A 16,457-nucleotide genomic window follows, 5' to 3' on the forward strand; every position below is an offset into this window, starting at 1 on the left:
ATAGACGTGCTCAAGAAAAAAAGTTCACCGCGACGGAGAGGCAGAACGCACACACTGTTTTTTTTCCTTATTTTACAAAAGCACAATGTTTTGATTTGATTGGAAGTGGACACATACAAAAGTAGAAATACCACAGATTCTTTTTTTATATTTATTTTTTCTGTATGACCATAAATGACGGAGAAATTTAAGTTTAAAGTGCTACAATGTGGAGAAAATCCAGCAAAACGCGCCGGCGCGTTTGTCGACCTCAGAGGGTTAAAAGCGCAATAAGCCGCAAAAGAGACACTGTTCCCCAGGTGGCTTTCTGTGTGCGTGCTTCGAGTCAGAGCCGAACGCGGATAAGCAAATGGGCTTCGGATACATGCCTTAACGCAGACCTACACACAAATATGTCAAAATGCTTTAGTTCACCCAAAAATTAAAATTAGCCCATGATTTACTCACCCTGAAGCCATCCTAGGTGTACATGACATTCTTCTTGCAGACAAACACAATTGGAGTTATATAAAAAAATGTCCTGGCTTTTCCAGGCTTTATAATGGGAGTGAATGGGCACCATTTTTTTGAAGTGCATCATATCCAACATAAAAGTGTCCCAAACGGCTCCGAGGGGTTAATAAAGGCCTTCTGAAGCGAAGCGATATAAATATCCATATTTAGAACTTTATCGTCTAAAATAACTAGCTTCTGGCAGACAGCCGTATGCATCGATTTACAGCAAAAGACTAACCCTTGAACTTGACGCACAACGTAATGACGAACGCGGTTAACCAGCCCTGTTTGTTTGAACCGCAAGATTCGTCAAAGCTTACGCTACTCCTACATTCTACATCATACAAGTTGACTTGCGTACAGCCGTTTGCCGGAAGCTAGTTATTTTAGTTGATAAAGTTTTAAATATGGACATTTTTCTTAAAAGAACGCATTGCTTCGCTTCAGAAGGCCTTTATTAACCTTATTGGCTTCAGGGTGAGTAAATCAGGGTCTAATTTAAATTTTTGGGTGAACTATCCCTTTAATGGTTATGTCCAAAGTAAACATACACAGTTGAGAAAGAAAGCGCGTGTGTAATAGTATATTGGATCCGTCCATTAGCTCTTAAAGTGACAGCAGCCTAATATACCTGCTGCAGTCTGTCATTAATGATAAGCGAACAACAAATGACAAAAGAAAATCACTCACTGATCTTGACTGAAAAACTTAAATAGCTTTAATAAGGATTAATTGTGAAATTTCACTGATATTTAAAATTGCTCATATCGTGAAATAAGACTGTGATCACATCGCCCACCAATAATCATGTTAAATAATCGTTATTTCAATATTGACCAAAAAACAAAACAGATGCCATAATCGAGCAGCCCTAATGTACATTTCTCAATTTATTGATCACAACAGGAACTTTGCATCAGATTAATATCTAGGAACACAAAGTTTAACTAGAAATCAGTAACTTTAGAAGCAGAACACAAGCCATGACCTAGACATCAACCTGTTTGTAGAATCTCTGCTCTCCTTTGCCCTTTCATCTGACCCTGTCAATCCTCTCCAGTCTGAAAGCGTGTGTCTGTGTCCACGAGTGTGTCTGCGTGTTATAGGGTTAATCACTTGACTTGACCTCCTGTTCCAGCCCCAGTAAAGTTGTTCTCTTGGCTCTTTGGCCCACTTTCCCATGCCTGTTCTCCATGTGACATCTTTAGATTAAGTTTAGTCCTGTTTAGTTCAAATGAAGGAATTTCAGAGGATTACTGTTGTTTTAGCGTCAATAATCTGCAAAAGAGTCTTCAAGGATTGTTGAAGTCTTTGATAATGCTCACAGCAAGACAAGTTTTTGTAAAATATTTTCTACACTGATTTTAGAGGAAAAATGTAATAATGTGTTCAACAAAGCTGAAAGTCCTAAATTTTTATTCGCAGCTGAATGCTTGATCAGAATTAGCCTAAATATTTATCAGACACTCAAGGACTTTGTGTAGAACTTGGTGAATGTAGTTTGAAGTCTGTAAAAATCTGCGGGTCTTGGTAGGGGTCCTCAAAATGAGCAGAACAAGAAATATGGACTTACCATCCTTATGTCGTCTCATCACCTGTGAGCAGAGGTCGCTGGTGGAATACTGGTTGTGGTTGCTACAGCAGGGCGACTCCCCATTTACACCAACGAGGCAGAAAAGGAGCCATAGCCATCTACCTGGATCTTTCTGGAGTCGACGATAGCTGTGGGTCCATGGATCCAGTTCCATCCTGATTCCCCACCTTCGAGTCTTTGCCTTTTCCCCCGGTCCTGTCCGGCTATCTGGATGCTCCCGGTCCCATCCGGAAATCTTCTTGCTCCGGTGTTCCCACTCAACTTCCTGGTCCCATCCCCTTCACTGGTTCCATCCAGTACTCCGCTGGTTCCACTAGTATCGTTCAGCTCCTCGGCTCTGTCCCCGCTGCTAGCTCTGTGCAGCTCGACACGATGATGAGGATTCCCTGCATCACCTCAGGCCTCCAGGCCCATGTCTCCACCTCGGCCAGTCAGCCCGTCAGCTCCACCCAGTTTCTCTGTCCCTCTGACTTCTCCGCTGTCCTCACTCCCTCCATCGTTGCCCCGGTCTGCTGAGCCCCTGTCTCCGCTTCAGACCCGTGAGCCAGCAGCTCCACCTTGGTCTTCCGGGCCGTGGATGTTGCCCTGGTTCGTTGGCCTCTCTGCTTCACCAGATACTCCATACACCCTGGTTCTGCCTTCGCCAGTCTGTTCCCAGAGTTCCACCCAGCCATTCAGTCAATGCTCCACCCTGGCTCCTCTCACTGTCGGGTCCACCATGGTATCCCCCTGGTCCCTGACCTTTACCAGCTCCACACCTACCTCCAAAGACCCCTCCCTCCCTTTAAAACATACGCTCAAACCTCAGCCCTCCATCCTCTTGCACTATCGTTCAGTAGCCTTACAGCCTGTGGATAAAAACTGTCCCTAAACCGTGATGTACGTGTTGGGATGCTCTGCCAACGTCTCCCTGATGGGAGTTGGGAAAAGAGACTATGTGCCAGATGACTAACATCCTGTATAATACTCAGTGCCTTTCCAGTGCTGCGTTTCATATAAATGTCCTGGAGTGATTCCAGTGGAACCCCAATAATGTTTGATGCAGTTTTAACCACCTTTGTCAGAAGATTCAATTCACTTGAAGTAGCCCTTCCAAACCACACTGTAATATTACCTGTCAGTATACTCTCAATTGTACAACGGTAAACAATTTTTTAAATGTTAAGTGACATACCATATTTCTTAAGACACCTCAAGAAGTAAAGCCTCTGGTGTGCATTCTTAATGGCACAGGTGATGTGAAAAGACCATGAAAGGGAGTCTGAAATATGAATGCCTAAAAACTTAAAAGTATTAACAATTTCAACTGCAGAGTTATTAATGTAGACCGGTGTATGTGTGGGTTTATTTCTTCTAAAATCTATGATGACCTCCTTAGTTTTCCCCACATTCAGGGACAGATTATTTCTTCGGCACCACATGATCAAATTACTCACCTCATCCCTATAGGCAGTTTCATTATTGCTGTCAATGAGTCCTACCACTGTACAGTAGTATCGTCTGCAAATTTTCCAATACTATTTGTGGGATATTTTGCAATACAATCATAGGTATACAGACTATATAATAGAGGACTAAGACAGCAACCTTGAGGTCCTCCGGTATTTAACACTATTGGGGCTGAGTATGTAGTGCCTACTCTAACTGTCTGAGAACGGCCTGTTAGAAAGTCCTGTATCCACCTGCAGATGGAAGTACAGAGGCCCAAGTCTAACAGCTTAGATATTAAAATGGAAGGTCTGATGGTATTGAAGGCACTGCTATAATCAACAAACAGCATCCTGACATACGTATTCCTACCCTCTAGATGTTGAAGTGCAGAATGTAAAACCAAAGATACAGCATCGTCCACATTTGATCTATATGCAAATTGTAGTGGATCAGTGAAGACAGGAATGTTTTGTCTACTCTACATTTAGATCTGGTTTCATTGGTTAATGATTTTCTCCTTATTAGTGTCTGATTACTAATGTTTTACACCTTTCAGTCATTGTGTTCATCTTGTATTTAAGCTCCCTGTTGTGTTCAGACCCCTGTCGGTTCTCGTCTATTGTATTACGTTGTTTTGAACTCTCCATGTGTTATCATTAAAGACTACTTTATTCGTAATGCTTATGCATTCATACAGCCTAAGACTGTGACAGATATAAGATTTTGGTCATATCGCCCACCCCTATGTCTTGATTATATGTTTAATCTGGGCTTTTCAAGTTTATGCACTACAAAAGCAAGATTGTTTTCCAGCTGGGAATCTGCAACCAATGATCTATGCCTCTTAAGTTCTTTTTGATGTTCTGCAGGAAAAGCCCCTCACCAAATCTCTACAAAGAGGAGAAGACCCGCAGTTTGATCAGGTGAGATTAAGTAACATTTTCCACATCCTTCCTAACATTTAAGACTTTAACTCTACCAGACACACACTGACAATTAAACAATTAGGGCTTTGAGACATGATTTTGTTTTGTTTCCACAATCAGAAATGATAAAGTAATGTTGAAAAAGACTGACAAAGAATTAATGATCTGCTCCCATACCATCCAGTGTTTCCGGCCCTTCTCTATTGATGGACAATTTTTTTTTGAGTCATCATTAGTCAGACCCTAAGAATAGCATTCCTGTTGCTGGTGCTGTGCTGTCCTGACTTTACCCTTCTGTATTGAATTCTTAAGTAGCCTGAATGTGTGTGGGTTCTTGAACGTCTCACAGTGGTTGGGGGAATACCAGGCCAGCTCTGCCCAGACACCACTCCTTTCCTCTATTTGGTTTAGCCCAGCCTGTATGACCACATTCACTCCCTGAATCTTAATTCTGGCTGTTTTCTGATTACCCAAATTCCACCCATAGTAACATTTCACTTCGTCATAGTAACATTTTCACTGTGTCCCAATTCGCTTACTCATACTATGCCCTTAAAGTATGTACACTTTTTGTGAAGAAAAATTACAGTGCTATGCATAAGTTTAGACACCCATGCTAAAGTTGACTAAAAAGAGGAATAAAAAAATCATCTTTTGGAAATTTAACTTAATGCCTTAATTAAAAAAAATTGGGAAAAATCCTACCTTTAAGGACACCAATTTTCTTTGTGAATGAATAATAATAATAATCTCTAGGTATGGTGAAGGCTATGTGATGATGTGGGGCTATTTTACAGTTTTTTTCAGTCGCTAACAAGCGTTTGTCCAATCAGTTGTCACATTTTCAAAACTCTAAACACAATTAGCACAGCATCAGCCTTTTGTGGCCATACCATTCACACATTTCTTGTCGTTTTCACACAATATGCAGTCAGTGAACACATTTCCACAATGCTTACATTTTCTTAACAGACAAGCTATACCTCCCAACAAAATGATGGATTGTTTTTGTAGTATTTACAAATGTTAACACACAACATCCCACAACAGCAAAAACAATATTCCAAACCTTAGATACAGTATGGACTGCATTTATTTATTTACCATTTACATGAAACTTTTACCATTTTTGTAAATTTCATGATTTTAGCAAAATGTGATTTTGATTGCTAGCAAAATGTGTTGCTTTTGAACAATGTCATGAAGAAACAAGCTTTTCTTCCTGGAGTAATGATGCTGAAAATTCAGCTTTTCATCACATGAATAAATTTTACACAATTTATTACATGACATACATATTTTTAAACAGAAATCAGTTATTTCAAATTGTACTACTGTAATATTTCACAATATGAAAGTTTATAAAAACCTCTGCTTCTGCAATGATATCAGTTCAAAAACAATATATCAGTGAGAGAGTCAAGGAGCTACAACTAGGGATGGGAATTGATAAGAATTTAACGATTCCGATTCCATTATCGATATTGCTTATCGATCCGATTCCTTATCAATTCTCTTATCGATTCTTATTGGGTGAGGAACTAAAAACAAATTTGTTTGTATTAACTCGCTTTAATATCTGATCAAATTGATAATTTTCACATTAATTGGTCCGGACAAAAAAATAAATAAAACTGCCATTTATGTGCCATAAAAACTAAAAACACAGACTGAAAACAGTAAAGGAAAAGCTTGTGCCTTTTGGAATATTAACAGTGCTCATTGGGATTAGGCTATTGAGTTACTTAAACAATCTTTGTCAAATAATACACGGGTTTTCTTCACATTTTGAACGTTTTTGTTTCCATTTGTTTAATTTCAAGATATGATGTGACTTATCCATTGTTGTTTTTACAGCTACAAAGCTGGGAGCAGTAAATGATATTCAGTCACATTATACACGCTTTTAACATTAAATAAAGCACATAAATAGTACCTGGTATTATCATTGACACTTTCGCGACGTCGCAGTAAAATAGGATCCGTTTCAAATAGAATCGTCGCGTGTCGCGGCTGGTTAAACTTTGATTATGAAAAATGATACTTTTTATCGCGTGTCGCGCCGTCGCGTCGCATGTAGTTAGGACGCGGTCAGAGCGCTTCTGCCTCGATGCCATGTTTACTCATAGTGTTTGCTACATTCCGAACCAAAACAACGCAGCACGTGTGTGACGTCGTGTCACATTTCGACGAGCGGAACCGATAAGCGGAATCGTTAAGCAGGCACGCTAACGGTTCCAAGGAATCGATTCACTGGGCACCGGTTCTGAAGAAGAACCGGTTCTCGGTTCCCATCCCTAGCTACAACAATATGTCCAGGTATAGTGTATATTCAATTCAATGTCCAGTTCTATAAGCTTTGCACTTTGCAAGTAGGTAACCTACACAGCAATAGGTTACAGTACAGTATGGTATACAGTAAATGACATGATTTACATAAACTTTGTTTTGAGAGTTATGGAATTGGAGGCCAACAGGCCCCTCATGAATTCATATACATAGATGAGGCAGGATTCAATCTGGCCAAAAGGCATCAACCTGGACAAAATGTAATGTGGAGGTGGAAGGTTTATGACCATCAGCCACATGAGCAGATGTTCCTCCTTGAAGCCATGGATGCTGGCTCCAAGGGTGGATCCGACATACCAAGCAGTTTTATCCCAGGTGCATCACCTTGGATGATATCAGATGTGATCTTGATGAAAACATGTGGCCTAACCCTGAAGATCGCAGAGATTAGATACAGTAATTTTATGGGTTTTTTTGCTGTTGTTTTTTTGTTCAGAATGCTCTTGTGTGTTTCATGGATATTTTGTTCACTGTAAGCAATACTGTAAAACTTTTTCTGTTCTATCAAACCGTGTTTCTACTGTACCTCCTGTAGTAAACAGTAAAGGTATAAAAACTGATTTGCTTTTTACTGGAATGATTATGAATGTGAACAGTACTGTACATGTGGACAGTTCCCAACCAAGAATTTAGTGTAAAATGGTGGATTGCACGTTTTGCATGCAAATACCTGTAAAACTGAAACATAAAAGTCTATGCAGTTTTAGTAATGTCAACAATAGCCAGGATTTTGAAACCTGGTGTACTTTGATTGAGTGCATGTACCTTGTGAAGTGAAAACAAGTGTTATTCTTTGACAGAATAATCTTATTTTGAGTCAGATTTCCAGTGTTTTGGTAAAGTTAGTGTGTGCGCAGAGAAACATGTTTTCTGTTTTGAAATGAAGAGTTAGTATATATTTAACAAAATGTGTTTTTGAGAAGACAATTAACCATTTGGCCAATTGTGTTTTGTAGGTGTGAGTCTGTGTTAAGAGTTTAGAAAAAGTATCTTAAGTATGGGTAAGCGCTTGTTAGCGATTGAAAAAAACTGTAATTCCAAAGGCCAAGGGAACTTTATCAGGATGCATAGTATCCTGGATCCATGAAGTAACTGGCCTTTAAAAATAAAAATCTGCCTGCCTCTATGGGAATTTAACATAGGGGTGCCCAGACTTATGCATCCTGTATTTTAAGGAAGAACATTTATTTATTTACGATACATTATTCATTCACAAAGAAAATTGGTGTCCTTAAAGGTTGGATTTTTCCTAATTTTTTTAATTAAGGCATTAAGTTCAATTTCCAAAAGATGATTTTTTTATTCCTCTTTTTAGTCAACTTTAGCATGGGTGTCTAAACTTATGCATAGCACTGTACATACTTTTGAGTGTGTTGCAGAAGAACAGGCATGTTTTTGGACCGTGTCATAATTGTGTCATTAACGGACTGCGCTAAATTACCTGCAATATATTGTGTTTCTTTTTAATATGTACACATTCAGGCAATGTTCGGCACACCATACTACCCTCTGTTTTTAATTAAGAGATGTGCACAACATGCACATTTTCTGCCTGCTTAAATTACTCCAGTTCATAATTGATCGAAACTGCATACTGTTTCACATGCTAATTTTATAAGATAGGTTGTGTACAGTATACTGTACAGTACACAGCGTGCTAATATTCCATTCCGTGTCTAGCCTCAGTTAAATCACATTGCATTTTGAGCTGTACAATTAGTGCTGTGACAAAACAGAAACATTTCCTGAAGTTACTTCCTTTTTTCTCCACAGCTGATCAGCACTATGAGCTCTCTTGCTGAGTATTGTCTTCCCTCCATCCTGCGGACACTGTTTGACTGGTATAAAAGACAGAACGGTTTGGAAGACGAGTCCCATGAGTACCGTCCACGTGCAAACACAAAGTCCAAAAAGTGAGTTCCCTTGCCTACATTTAAAGTTACATTTCTAAAAAAAAATTATACTCTCTGAAAATATTAACTGAAATGCCATTAGGAGTGTGTGAACTCTCCTCAGACAAAATAATACCCATATAGGGTATTGGTAACTAACTTTTGTACCTTTCATATGTACAAAAATAGATGCTTAATTGTTGGAATGCACCAAAATTTCAGCTACCGAAAAAAATCTCAGCCGAAACAGCTATTTTCGGTTCGGGTCGCAATGATTTTAGAGGGCCGAAATCGGTGACTGAAACAAAGGTTTAATTAACGCTTCTCCAATGGCACGTTTTGACTGTGTTCAGAATCAATCTCATGCACACAACATAAGCTACAACATTTAAACATGTCAGCTGTGTGGACACTAGCTCTGGACTGATGATATTATAATACAATAAAATAACTCTAGAGAAGGGCATTTTGCTAAATATATGCACTGTATTACATATTCATTATATTTTTCTTAACCTGTTAGTGATGTCTTCGTTATTTAATGTATGTTTGAATAAAAACAAGTTATTAAAGTTTATTGTCATTTAAATATTTATATTTCACCAACAAACTGGAGTAGAAACAATGTTATTAAAAAGTTGACATAAAAATTGCCTTATGTGCAATTTAAATGTATGTACAACTCAAGATTTTTAAGTGTTCATTATTAAATAATTTTGATTAATTAATAGATTATTAAATGATTACTTATTATTTATTTATCGGCCAAGTGCATCCTGAATTTTCGGTTTCAGCCCAGAATTTTATTTTTTTGGTGCATCCCTACTTAATTGCCATTGGCAGGTATGGCGAAAAGTGTATTCATTTTCCACCCTGTCTGTAGTGCAAACTTTAGATAAAACTAGAGCACAAGTGTCTGCTCGTCTCATTTTCACAGGTCTGTGTCAATATAATCTGATTTAATGTCTGTTGCATAAGCGTGTTTATGGTGTTCTGTGCAAGTGTATATTTGTGTTTATGCATGTGTGATCTAGTGTGGATGGGAGCTTGTAATTAATGGCTGTCATCAGGAAGCCTTGCCTTCATCTGATGAAATACAATCTGTACTGCAGTGCACTGTGAAGCAGCTCATCCGATATAAGGCCAGTAATAGCCGAAAGGAATGTGAGGATCGGCTGTTTTTAAACTGTTGTGCTAACAAGATTAGCATTGTCTGCTGTTTTTTTAACATTTATTGTGTGTTTTAGAAATTAGTCCCATTTTCTTTTCCAATCCCATTTTTATTTTTTAGATTATTATTTTAAATTACATTTATCTCACCTAAATGTATGCTCACTTTATGTATTTGTGTTTTTACAGTGGGGTCATTTTGTTGCGCATGATTTTACACAGAACAAGGAAGCTTAATTTCAACTTTGAATTTAATTTACAAAGTAAACAAGAACAAATAAACAAATTACAAGCAGAAGCACTAATAAATACAATAAACTAAAAATACAAATGAAATAAAGAGTGCATGCTTTAAGGTTTTTAGGTAGGTCTATCAGTATTCAGGTACAGGAATAGCTACTACAGGAATTAAATAAATCAAATGTTGCATTTTATAAAATAAATCCTTTTGTTGTTTGATTAACATTAATGATGCAGACAGTAGCAGGTTTAGGAACGGTTTAAGTAGAATAAGCCGCAAAAAAGCACTCATTTTGGTTCTTGCGAGCTGTTTAAGAGGCGGCTTTATGCGTCTCTCAGAGAGCGCGCAAGTACAGTACTACGGAATGCAACACTGGCCCGATTGGGCAAGTGACAATTCTGTCCCAAAACGGGAGCGAAGGTCTTGTATCGCAGCGTGCAGCTCGTTTGTACAGACGATGTGGGGATGTGAATCACATTTTAAAAGAAGACGCAGTAGTGCTGAATCACTCTCGCTTTTTGTGACAGTATGTCTCACAGAAAGTTTTCAAATGACTTGATCAGATAATCTGTGTGGATTCATTTGCTTATTCAACCAATAAGTTAACTGAATAAATGTTTGCTGGTATTTGCCATCTTATAAGCTCGAAACCTGCAGGAATGATTTTTTTTTTTGCGTAAATTTTGTGCACCAAATCCCACACCAAAATTCAGGCCCTGAGTGGTAAAAGCAAAGCAGAAATTTCTCAGCAATGATATGGGATCTCATGACTGTGGAACCTAATCAAATAACACCTTTGGCAGTTAGGTTTGAATACATCAGTGTTTCAGAATCAAATACAGACCATAGAGGATTTCAGAAGCTCTCATGACACAGACCTCAGAAGCATGTTTATATTTTTGACTTGCAGTAAGCAAGCAATGATTATCAAAATGCAATTTACTCAATTTCTTCTCGTTCCCTGTCTCTTTTAGTGATGAACAGCAGAAAGATTATCTGATGGAAAGAAGAGACTTGGCAATAGATTTCATATTCTCACTTGTGCTTATTGAGGTTTTAAAACAGGTAAGTTATGATTGAATGATCAGTAAACTGACAGCCTGCCCTGAAACAAATGCAACAAGAAGCAGAAATATCTGCTTTGGAATTTGTATTGTCATAATTTAATTTGGCCATTTCCTTGTTCATGAACACATCATTTATATAAATATATTTATAATTAATCCTTTGCTTTGTAATTAAATATTATTTCATTTAATTTTAGTTTTTTAACTCTTTAAATGTTTTATTTAATTTAGCTTATTTTAAATAAATAAAACGAATAGATAAATGCATTTATTTTATTTTGTTTTATTATTTTATTTACGTTATACAGTGTTTCTTCCCCTTACTTATCCTGTCGCTTTCTCTCTTTGTAGATCCCTCTCCATCCTCTTCTGGATGGCCTCATTCAGGAAGTCATTAACCTGGCATTCAAACACTTCAAATACAAAGAGGGGTAATGATCCATTTAAGTTATTTCCTCCATCCACCATAAGCCATTATTTTCCTGCATGTGTTAGCATTAGTTAATCTGCCTAATAAGCATCTTATATCATTTAAATTTTCACTAAATCATGCGTACTCGCTGTAAATGTAAGTGTGGTTAAGTGTGACTGGATTCTACAGAAGGACAGGAAGAATTATGATATTTCTCTGTCCTGCAGATACCTTGGGCCCAACACGACCAACATGCACATCGTGGCTGATCTGTATGCAGAGGTTGTCGGTGTCGTGGCCCAGTCCAGGTAAATTATGAAGCAGCAAAATCAGCTGATAAGAGCTTATTTAATGTTTCATATTTAGATATGTGAAGTGTAATTTTGGACCAGTGAAACCATCTCCTATTAAGGACATTTTTGTTTGGTAATGTGTTGGGTCACCACTTTGAAGTCCAATGTAAAATCTTGATCCTGAATCAAAACCACTTCCATTTGCAATAAAATTCCCACCTAACTTAAACTCTAAATGGATGGCTTCATGATTCCCGTTGAAGCCAGCGACCTGGTTTCGAGCTCAAAATGATGGCCGCATTCTTCTTCCTGCGACAGAGTGTCTACTGTTAGATGAAGCACTAATGGGAGGCCATTACGCTGATAGACGAGACGTCTCGTCATGTTCACAGGGAGCTCCATCAGTGTCGCACAGAGATGGAGTTTCTCCTTATCAGTATGAGAGCTCCAGTCCTGACAGTAATGGCCTCTTTCCATATTTAATAGTGTGAAAAATGTATTTGTGGCAGCACGTATAATAAGGAAGTCTTGAAATTCTGGTGTCTACATGTTCTGTTAAAAGTCAAATGAAATGTTAGACATGCATGTGCTTCATCATCCCAGTACAGTACAAGATAAATAGTATAATTCAGTCAAACAGTGTGTACAATGCAAATACTCTAATATTCTTTATTTCTCTCAGTGGGAAAGTAGCCAGTTAGTTTGTAGCTCACCGAGAACAAACATTAAGGCTTGCAGAGAGACACAGAGTGAGATCCCTCCTTATTCCCCCCTCCAGATGCCTTTCTAAATATAGGTCTGAAGATCTCTTTCTCTGTCAGAACGAACTCACAAACACTCCCTAACACACATGTGTACATGAAACATCCAAGTCCTGGAATTTGGTGGATGAAATGGTGAAATTGATTTAAACTTGGGCTTCCCGTCGTTATTTAACTGAATTAATTTGATGATATTCTGATTAATTAATTTAATTAATTGTCGCAAATATCATGCATCCTGAGAAAAGCCCTCAAAGGAGGATAATTTAAAGACAGACTGGTAAAGCATTAATAGACAACAAGTGAATTTAAAAGTCAGTATATTATTTTTGTTTTTTAGTTGAGTGAATTGTAAATTGAGTTTTTATCAATCTTTTATCAAAAAAGTATAAGTTGGATGCTTTCAGACAGAACACATTTTTGTAAACCATCTTTCAGCTTCAGCATACATTTACATTTATTTGTTTAGGAGATCATTTTATCCAACACAGCTTACAAATGAGGAATATTTTAACCAGTTTATCATAAGGTATATTATGCAGATATATAGATATACCGTATATATAAGCCAGTGCAAAATGATGGGATTCAAACCGAAACTCTGCTGTATGTTTTATTATTTTTATAAATAGTAATCCCTCTTTCCCAATCTTCCCAGGTTTCCTGCAGTGAGGAAGAAGTTCATTTCAGAGTTGAAGGAGCTCAGGCAGAAAGAGCAGAGCCCATATGTGCTCCAAAGCACTATCAGCCTCATTATGGGGGTCAAGTTTTTCCGCATTAAGATGTACCCAGTGGAAGATTTCGAAGCGTCTTTCCAGTTTATGCAGGTACACAATGCAACAATTACTTCAGTGTTCTACTTTATTTGTCAAACAATGTACACAATTCTAAAAAAAAAAATCTCTCTCTCTCTTAGTATTCAAAAAGACTTAAATACTGTTATATGTTTATAGGAGTGTGCTCAGTATTTCTTGGAGGTGAAAGATAAGGATATTAAACATTCTATGGCTGGACTCTTTGTAGAGATTCTCGTCCCAGTAGCCGCAGTAAGTACAGCCGTCTCTGATAGATCTGCTGCAGTAAGCACTGCCAAACTAAATATTTGAATACTTCAAAATGTTTGTTTTCATTCATTCGCTAAACTGTAATTTGTTTTGAGTAAGAAAGGCTTACCAAATATGTACATTTGAATAATGTAATAATGTGGCTCTTGTCCAGACTGTAATTCACACTTGATGTGATGTTTCTCTTCAGACGGTGAAGAACGAGGTGAATGTGCCCTGTTTGAGGAATTTTGTGGAAACACTTTACGACACAACTTTAGACCTGTCATCCAGGAAGAAACACTCTCTGGCAAGTCTTGCCCTCTCTTTTTTCATGCTCAAGAGCAATAGAGGGAGATGCATCTACAGTAATTGGCTCGTAGCTGACATTTTTTCGCTGTCTGTGATGTTTCAAATACTCCATCTCTAAATATCTTTCACGACTTAACATAGCAACTTTTGATTTTAAACAGTGGCACACAATAGCTGTGTGATGTGTGTGCATTTTGACACCCTTGTTAAATATTTTACAATCCAACTTAAAGAAAACAACTCAAGTGCAAAATTATTGTGACAGGAAAGAGGAAATTGCTTTCTAAAATATTTTTGAGAGCAGTGCTTCTTAAGGTTTGGATCCCAACCCTTAAATACCCATATAATGAGCAATTTTTTTAATAAGTTAATGACATTAAATGAAATTACTAAAAGCAAATGCTCAGGCATTTCCTTAGCAAAATTTTTAATGCAACCATAGTTTCTGCAAACTAACACAGTTGCTGCAATTATTTTACGCTATTAAAACATTAAACGTACATCTCCTCCTTTAAGCTGTCTATGAATATTTTAAAATCTTTGTTTAGTTTTATGTTTATGCCATATGCTAATTACTTTTTTGATGATTGTTTCATTTGTAGTAAACAATTTAAGAACTGTGGTGTTTTTGATTGGAATTGCGGTTACCAGGGTTTATAATATCATGGAATGTATTTTACCAGTATTTTTTGAGTCTCAAGTAAACACAGAATGTCTTATTGGGTCTTGGGGAAAGAAAGTTTGAATATTTTGTTCTAGAGTGTTTTTCACTGTCTTTGCAAAGTCATTGAATTACATTATTCTTGTTAAGCACATATAATGAAACCATTGACTTGCTCCTTGTCTTTCTTAGGCTCTGTATCCATTGGTAACGTGTCTTCTGTGTGTGAGCCAGAAGCAAATCTTTCTAAACAGATGGCACGTATTCCTCAACAACTGCTTGTCCAACCTGAAAGTGAGTATTTGAGATCTACAAAGCTTGTATGATACAGCTTTTATAGATCAGCAAATAACAGCAGATCACATGCAAAAAGGAATGCAGTTTTTGTTGTGCAAGGGGGTTGTGTTAGCATCATGTGATTGCAAGTTCTTTTAACCAGTGGAGCCCATCAGTCAAGTGCACAAATATTTAAAGTGGCAGCAGTTAGAAGCAAATAGCTGTTAAAAATGTGTGAAATGCAGAGGGAGTGCAGCAGATTGCAGGAATGTTTTGTTTGCTTGAAGGAGAGGCCTGTAGGATAGGAGAATCCTTTATCATTAGCTGTAACATCTCATTGTACATTTTGTGCTCAGCACTTCAGTCTCTGTACCTGTGTGGGGGTGTGAGAGAGGTGGAATGAAAGAATTAATGAAATTAGTCTGGACAACAGAAAGGAGGTGCATAATAACAACAACCATGATGTGCAGAACTGTGAGAATGGTTTAATAAGATCCTGGATCACTCTATCGAGATTTTAGCTTTATCTGATTTCTGTTATCTCTCAGTCAGTCGTCATGTCGTACTCTCAGAGGTCTGCTGCAGTCTGAGAGCTGCTGACTTGTTATGTAATTAAGGTTTTGACCTGCAGGAAAAATATCCTGTTTGTTTCAGTGCAAACATTTGGTCAAAAATCAAAGGAAATTGAACACTAAAGCCAAGAAACACCAAACATGAAAGAATAGATCAGGTTTAAAAAAAGAAGAAGAAAAAAAGATGGTAAACTTTCAGGGGGAAAAATCATTTGTATGTTTGCCTTGCCAGTAAAAATATCTAAACATCCTTATAATAATATATTTTTATATATTATATTAATATATTTATAATATATATTAATAAAAATATATATCTTTCTTTTTGTAAAATGAAAAAAATATTTATTGAATTTTCTTTTCATCATAAACCTCACTACAATTGATTAGATTTATGCTTATAACAAGAAAAAAGTAACTAAACTTAATTCAAGAGATATTCTCTGAAATTATTATTAGTCTTAACATTTTTATATATTCTCAAGTAAATTTATCTTGGTTTAAGAATGTTTAGATAATTTTTTTATTGGAAAACAAACTGGTAGAAACGGGTGAAAATCGTGGAATTAATGGAAATTATACAGAAGCATAAAAAGTGCACTCATTTGGTGATCATAATTTATAAGATGCATCACAGGAATATAACAGGAAATTACAATAAAGTGCTCTTCTTGCAGAACAAAGACCACAAAATGGCCCGGGTGGCACTTGAATCTCTCTATCGACTGCTGTGGGTCTACATGATCCGAATCAAATGTGAAAGCAACACTGCAACACAAAGGTAGCATTTTGTAAAACTAAATCATACCAACACGATTTAAAGAAATATATTTCTAATATAAGACATATAATGGATTTCATTTTAAGTGCATGGCACTGACAGTAATGATAAGGAAAAAGAAAATAATAATGTTGATTCTGATTGACATCCATTAACATGACATTTTTATATTTTTATCCAT

At 37.1% G+C, this 16,457-nt stretch overlaps 1 protein-coding gene across 7 annotated transcripts in view; it reads left to right on the forward strand.

The window, feature by feature from the left end:
- fryb (furry homolog b) overlaps positions 1 to 16,457 on the forward strand; it is a 67,244-nt gene that overhangs the window by 17,604 nt on the left and 33,183 nt on the right. For all 7 annotated transcript variants that reach the window (XR_014029312.1, XR_014029313.1, XM_081354960.1 and 4 more), the window contains exons 3-12: positions 4,390 to 4,443; positions 8,569 to 8,708; positions 11,073 to 11,163; positions 11,517 to 11,596; positions 11,805 to 11,885; positions 13,290 to 13,458; positions 13,585 to 13,677; positions 13,886 to 13,984; positions 14,840 to 14,941; positions 16,173 to 16,276. Coding sequence is in view for 5 of the 7 variants with exons in the window: in XM_081354960.1 (XP_081211086.1) it covers positions 4,390 to 4,443; positions 8,569 to 8,708; positions 11,073 to 11,163; positions 11,517 to 11,596; positions 11,805 to 11,885; positions 13,290 to 13,458; positions 13,585 to 13,677; positions 13,886 to 13,984; positions 14,840 to 14,941; positions 16,173 to 16,276 (1,013 nt within the window). In the remaining 2 variants the exon portion in view is untranslated. The remainder of the gene's footprint in view (positions 1 to 4,389; positions 4,444 to 8,568; positions 8,709 to 11,072; positions 11,164 to 11,516; positions 11,597 to 11,804; positions 11,886 to 13,289; positions 13,459 to 13,584; positions 13,678 to 13,885; positions 13,985 to 14,839; positions 14,942 to 16,172; positions 16,277 to 16,457) is intronic.

The sequence above is a fragment of the Scardinius erythrophthalmus genome (assembly GCF_964197995.2).
Source record: "Scardinius erythrophthalmus genome assembly, chromosome: 23".
Lineage (NCBI taxonomy): Eukaryota > Metazoa > Chordata > Actinopteri > Cypriniformes > Leuciscidae > Scardinius > Scardinius erythrophthalmus.